A 6,310-nucleotide genomic window follows, 5' to 3' on the forward strand; every position below is an offset into this window, starting at 1 on the left:
ATGTACAAAATAGTCAAATAATAATAATATATATTATATGCAAGTAACATATATTACAAGCAAGTCCAAGAGGATGTCGTACGAAGAGCTCATATGTAACCATGCATGTATTAACATTATGACATAAAATGCATAAAAAAGATCGCAAATGCAACAACAAAAACAGAAAGTTAAAACTAAATGAAAAAAAATACATTAAATAACACAACTACGGACAAGAAGATCGCAACCTCTTTTTGTTTAAATATTGAATGTTTAAAGTTCACCTGATTTATGAAAAGAAAAAATTAAAAACATGATAACCTCTAATTTTCTATTATATTTCTTTGGATGTTATATACTTGGTGCATCGAATATTCGTCCATTGAAATTAAAAAAACCTCAATAGGGCCAACATTGATTAAAAAAAAATTGTTAGGAAAGGAAGACACTTCGTCATCCTCAACATCAATTTTCCCTCAGCTTGCAAATATGACCAGGAATTAAAAAGGAAGAAGAAACACACGACAAAGCGTGTCCCATGTGAGAGAATTCGGAAAAATCAAAAAGAAGAACGGAGAGCCAAAGTAGAGATTAGGACACAGTCTGCAAAAATCAGAAGACTAAAAATACATCATGCAGGAAATTCCGAGGTTCAGCAATGCAAGAAAGGCAAACATACCCCAAAGATTTTATAATTCAATAATTCTTGGGAACAAGTAAATACAGAACCCACATTTCTTCTACTTCAAATTATATATAGACTGACACATTGCTTTTATGGTTTCTACCAGCTAGCACACTAACTATTATGCCAAAGTAAAATATAAGGCAGTGGCTTGGCAAGAAAGATGTGATCGACTAAAGAAACATAACCTGAATATACATACTGCATTCTCATTAGTTAGAAGACCAGTAAAATCTAAAGGGAAACAACGCATCCAGTCATCGAATACTTGAGGGCTTCGAATCAGGAGCTTACAATGCTCGGGTCATGTTCTTTCAGGGACCATCAAACACAGACCTGGCAGTCACCTCATGTCTATGAAGATTAGAGAGAGTCTCATGGCAGTGTAACTGTGGAGACTTCTCATCCAAGTGCTGGTCAAGAAAAAATGACATTAATACCATTACAAAGTGTTTTTTTTTTTTTTTTTTTTGGTACTTATGGTTAGTGCCAGCAGCCGGTCGTGTAATGTCAATGGTTTTTGTACATTTGTGTGTAGGGAGGTTATGTTTGTAGGTGTTGGGTTAAGGAGGAAGAAGAAAACTTACTAGAAATAAAATACAATTACATGCCTATTGTGATCATGAGATCACTATTCTGCTTTAATGACAGCTGGTGCACATATCCCTACTGTTTTGGTGTTGACATCGTATGATGATAGAACCTTTCTCTGCAAAAATAAGTGAAAATTGTGAATTACTGAGGACCGAGTCTTAGTAATCATATTCTCTGAATCCAGATAAATTTTTATAAAGCTTGATTTTTTCCTAATGAAGCCTTGATAATATTTAGTGAGGATTTGGGCCAATCACCCTCAATACCTTCATTAAAAGAGTGGAAGATGGAACAACCACAAACCCTGCTTTATTGCGAAAAGCTGTAGGTTTGGCTAATGAAAAGATAGAGCCACTAGATAAATATTTTGAGACAGTCAAGTAAAAGAACATCACTTACAATTGGCTCAAAGTCTGGGCTGGACAAGTTGATGCTAAGATTTTTTATCAACAGTGAGACCTGCATACCAATAGAAAGTGTATGATATCTCTATACTTGAACTGACTTCAAAGATTCACTTATCAAGGAACGAGCAGGAAAAACCGAAAAGATTCTACAACATTTCAAGTTATTTGGCGTCAAATAAGTTCTTTTGTTCTCTGTAGAAATGCTATGTCTACCAACAACAGATGCACACAAACTAGAATTATAGCTCTAATCCACTTTGTTGTATATAGATATGAGAACCAAATAAACTACGAATCACCTATGCTTTATGAGAACTGGTAATTTTGACTAGTTATGTCTTCTTCAACAACAGGACAGAAGTTAGTGTTACAATGTAAGAAGTCATCCTTGATGGAAATTTCATGACAGGGAGCAGGAGGCATGAATGAAAAAACCACACATGCTCTGATATTATGGATTTATGTCATTAATAACAGTGGCAACATAATTTGCTGCTATTTGAACCCTCTAAATGCATACCCATATCTGATGCTTGATATTCAGGTGACTTGATGTTCGCAATGCCAACTCCCAACCCCTTCCGCATTAATATAAAATGGAAAATGCACATGACATACAGAATAGAGAACTTTCTTTTCCCCTCATCGATTACTGAGAATTTTCCTTTTACAGCACCATGAAAAGAAGGGGAGAAGGTTATCAGAAATCCATTTCACATTTATCAACTATGTAACTGGTAGTACTTTGTCCTAGTAGCTGGCATATGCACTCCAGCACCAGTACATTGGGGAAATAATGATTACAAGCATTATTTGCTTGACATCTGACACAAATGACCACATAAACATCAAGTGAACTCACAGTTTCGAAATTAATGGGATCCATCTCCTTGAGCTTCTGCACATGACCATTACTGTCCGGATCAAAGACACTCCCAATGAAGCTATACACTTCAGCAAAATCCGGAATGCCTAAAACAAATAGAATTAAGCAATCATATCCCAATAACAACACTTAGTAAAAAAAATTGCATGCAGGTCCTACAAAATTTTCAATTGACGAATCATTAAATGGTTTATCTGATCTCATCCCCGCAACCCAAAGCCAATGGAAAGTATATAAGGAATGGTTATGCTTATTCAATATCTCCAGAAACCAAAAAAGTGTTGTCAATTTATAGGGGTTAATTTTTTATATACTCCAACAAATTCTTTATTTTACTTTATCTAACAATCATTTATTTTTTTCCCCTGATTTTTCAATTATATATTTTCTTTTAGATGTGAATAGATATTCAATATAATATGGATTTTCAGTAATGGAGAATCGAAACTAGCAGATTTATTAAATGCAATCGTGATGAGAAATACAAATATAGAGTGTGTTAGGCTCTCCATATGTAGAGAATCAAACTCGCTCTATTTTAAAAAGTTAAAATAAAGAGTCTATTGGAGCCTAATTTCAAGGTTTGGTTCTATAAGATAAACAGTATCTCATTTGAAAGAGTCTTTTGGAGATGATCTAACATTATAAAAGACATGAGAGAGTAACTTTTTGGGGACTGGATATTGTCTGTTCAAGATTCATCGTGATTGCTTGTAACTAACTGAAAGTGAAGCGTGATGAATAATCTTACCATGAAGCAAAGATTCTTGCTTGCCATGGTTTGTTAATCTAGAACCTGCAGGTGTTCTAGTTGAATCTCCCATGCCATTCATACTGCCATCACTTATATTTGCAACCTCCTTGGATCCAATATCAGCTGAATCAGCACAAGAAGGGTGGAATAGTACCCTTTGATAAGTAAGTTCCTTTTCTTTCTTTCTTTTCTTTTTTTTTTTTTGGTACAAATAAGTAAATTTCATTATTTTGGTAAGTGCTTTATGAGCAAATATGGACAAATGACATGTTCAAATTCTTGCGCATACCTTCAAATCCGTGAAGATTGTATTCATTAAGGGAATGCATGGCTCCACTTGATGGATTGTTTCCAAGCATGGAAGCATCGTCCCATGTAGGATATCCAGGCGCAAGAGAATTCGCTGAAGAAGGATATGCCATGGATGCTTGTAGCGGCACTAAAACTGCCAAAAGTAGTCAAGAAAAATCACAAGTCAAGATGCCAGAAATTTGATCCAGCCTGATATAATATTTTGTTGAGTGGGAGAAGATAAACCATTTCTAGGTGCCTTCTGTGGGTATGGATGAGAAGCTTTACGCTTAGGGCGGGGAGGAGGTACATGTGCTACTGCTCCATTCTTTTGAACCTTTAGAAAGTATTTTTGTGCATGACTGCGAATCTGTTGTGGAAAAGTTCAGTTTAATCAGATACACAAGTATACTTCAGAATAGACAAGCCAAATATCATTCACCGTTCAAATACCTTAGACAGTAAGGACAAATATTTAAAGTTGACAGATAAATTTATATTCTCAGACCCCGCCTAAACACAAAATCCAGAGGGAACACAAAAATAGACCAAAATTTTACCGATACTAACTCCAGGCCCCAAATTCCATATTATTCATATTGACTGGTGAGATTATCACACAGTTCAAGCACAATATACACAAAATTGCACATTTAAATCCATCAGAAAAAGACATTGAAGGTATAATTGATACCTGAATTACAGTTTTCGAACCTACAAAATCTTCAATCTTCTTCCAATCGCGATCAAACCTGAATTTACAAGAGAAACGGAAACCTAAGCTTCAGAAATTGTTTCACACTACACAAATAGGGCTGAAAGTAAAAACTGCCAAACTAGACCGAAACTGCCTATTTAACCATCGGTTTGGTGGCACTAAATAAATAAATATATATATATATATATATATATATATATATATATATATCAGAAATTTCCGATGGAATGCATTGCTACTCAATTGGTGGCGACCTTTAGTTACTTCTTTTAGAACAGATAAGAACTTTGATTGAAAGTCATTAACTTTCTAATTTAAATGAATGCATTACACTCAACCCTTGAATACAAAAGTCAATTTAAACAGAATAGGCATTTGTGCTCTCATATATTCGTCAGCTAATGAATAAACAACTCCCTCAATATATATACTCTAGAACAATTAACAAAATCCTGCAAATAAAGTGGCTTAATACCATAACAAATCAAACCACAAATGACAGCAATTGAGTGATTTGGTTTGGTTTAGGTTTGAGGTTTTATCCAACCGTTTTAGACAGTTTGATTTGGAAAAATTTGTCAACAAACAGCCAAACCAGACCTTTTTCACACCTAACTCCACACAGCAAAATTGTATCCTAGCCTAATGTTTTATAAAGCATCTGTGAATATTTTAGCAATTTTTTTTAACACAAGGTAAATTTTCTTGCTGCAAATGAGTGTGAACAACATCCAGAATAAAAATAGGAGTACAATCAACCCAAATGAATGCGAGCATACCAACAGACGCCCAATCCAAGCAATAATTACTTAAAAAAAGTAAAAATACACTCATATTGATTCATTAAGAGCTATGTTCACCTGTCTCTACACAATTTTACTTACTATTAAGACTTGAGATTCCATTTAAAAGGTCAATGAAGTAGCTCAAGCTTATTCGATTTGGGTTTTATTCCTTGACATGCCCCGCAAGATCATGGGTCATTTGAGCATACCAATCTTGAAATTCATTTGCTCTTTTCTGAGTCCCAATGGGATTAAATTGCTCATTGGAGCTTAATCGACTCAGATACCACGTTAAGACTGGGGTTCCATCTTAGAAGTTTGTCTCAAGCCCTCCCTCAACACTTACGAAGGAGACTATAATTAGTTTCTCAGTCACTCCTCTCTGTTTTCACTCTAACGGCATAATGGAATGACAATTGTTGAAAGATAACACATGCATATAAAGTGTATACACACAAGGGAGGAAATAGAGAAGGGCTTAACAGTTGGAGAGCTTCGAGAAATTTGTCGTGTTCTTCATCGGTCCAGCTTTCTCTCGACTTGGTAATGGTATAGGGTTTTCGGACCTTCTTACCAGAGCCGTCTGTTGGCGGCGGAGGTGGAGATGAGCTTGAGTTCATTGTACAGCCGCTGGTTGCGGCGGTTGCCGATTGGGGCGCGGTGGAGGTAGTGTTATGTTGATGAGTTGGTGATTAATGTAAGTAAATGCGAATGCTTGAGGCTCTGGCCGATTGGTGTGGACTTTTACACCTATCGATTAATCGCTCAGTCACTGAGATTCCTTGACAGGCTTTTAGAGCGCCGTGATTTGCTGGTTGAAGAAAATGGCGGAAGAAAGTGGGCAGATTTGGTTGATGCTACATTTGAGTGTATTACACATATAATCCACAGAATCGTTGGTCCCTCCACGTCTGAAAACTCGTGGTGCTTAATTCTCATCAAGTTTCTTGCAACCCTCAGATCCACCGTTGGTTTAGGAGGATCTGACGGTTGAAATATGCCTCGAGTTTGTGGTAGACAGTGGCCATCACTGTGACAGAGCCTAGGCCAGTAGGCCCATGAATTTAAATACTACAAAACGTGTCCACTCGACGAGTCAACTCGGTAAGGCTTCGACAGCTAATGTTCGGTGCTAAGGTGCTTAGGCAACTTGTGGGTTTGCCTGTCTCGCGTGTGTTTGGTGGGAGGTTTTTTGTTTTTTTTCAACC

The 6,310-nt window shown here is 36.3% G+C and overlaps 1 protein-coding gene across 1 annotated transcript; it reads right to left on the reverse strand.

The window, feature by feature from the left end:
* Positions 1-633: 633 nt before the first annotated feature.
* LOC111365496 (protein REVEILLE 8) lies at positions 634-5,997 on the reverse strand. The gene is made up of 9 exons (XM_022986051.1): positions 5,586-5,997; positions 4,294-4,351; positions 3,846-3,969; positions 3,598-3,753; positions 3,306-3,431; positions 2,531-2,640; positions 1,661-1,720; positions 1,255-1,376; positions 634-1,080 (listed from the first exon to the last, which is right to left on the reverse strand). The coding sequence occupies exons 1-8, from the start codon at positions 5,720-5,722 to the stop codon at positions 1,299-1,301; spliced, it is 849 nt and encodes a 282-aa protein (XP_022841819.1). The 5' UTR covers positions 5,723-5,997; the 3' UTR covers positions 634-1,080; positions 1,255-1,298.
* Between the last annotated feature and the right edge of the window lie 313 nt (positions 5,998-6,310).

This window comes from Olea europaea, chromosome 17 (genome assembly GCF_002742605.1).
Source record: "Olea europaea var. sylvestris chromosome 17, O_europaea_v1, whole genome shotgun sequence".
Taxonomy (NCBI): Eukaryota; Viridiplantae; Streptophyta; class Magnoliopsida; order Lamiales; family Oleaceae; genus Olea; species Olea europaea.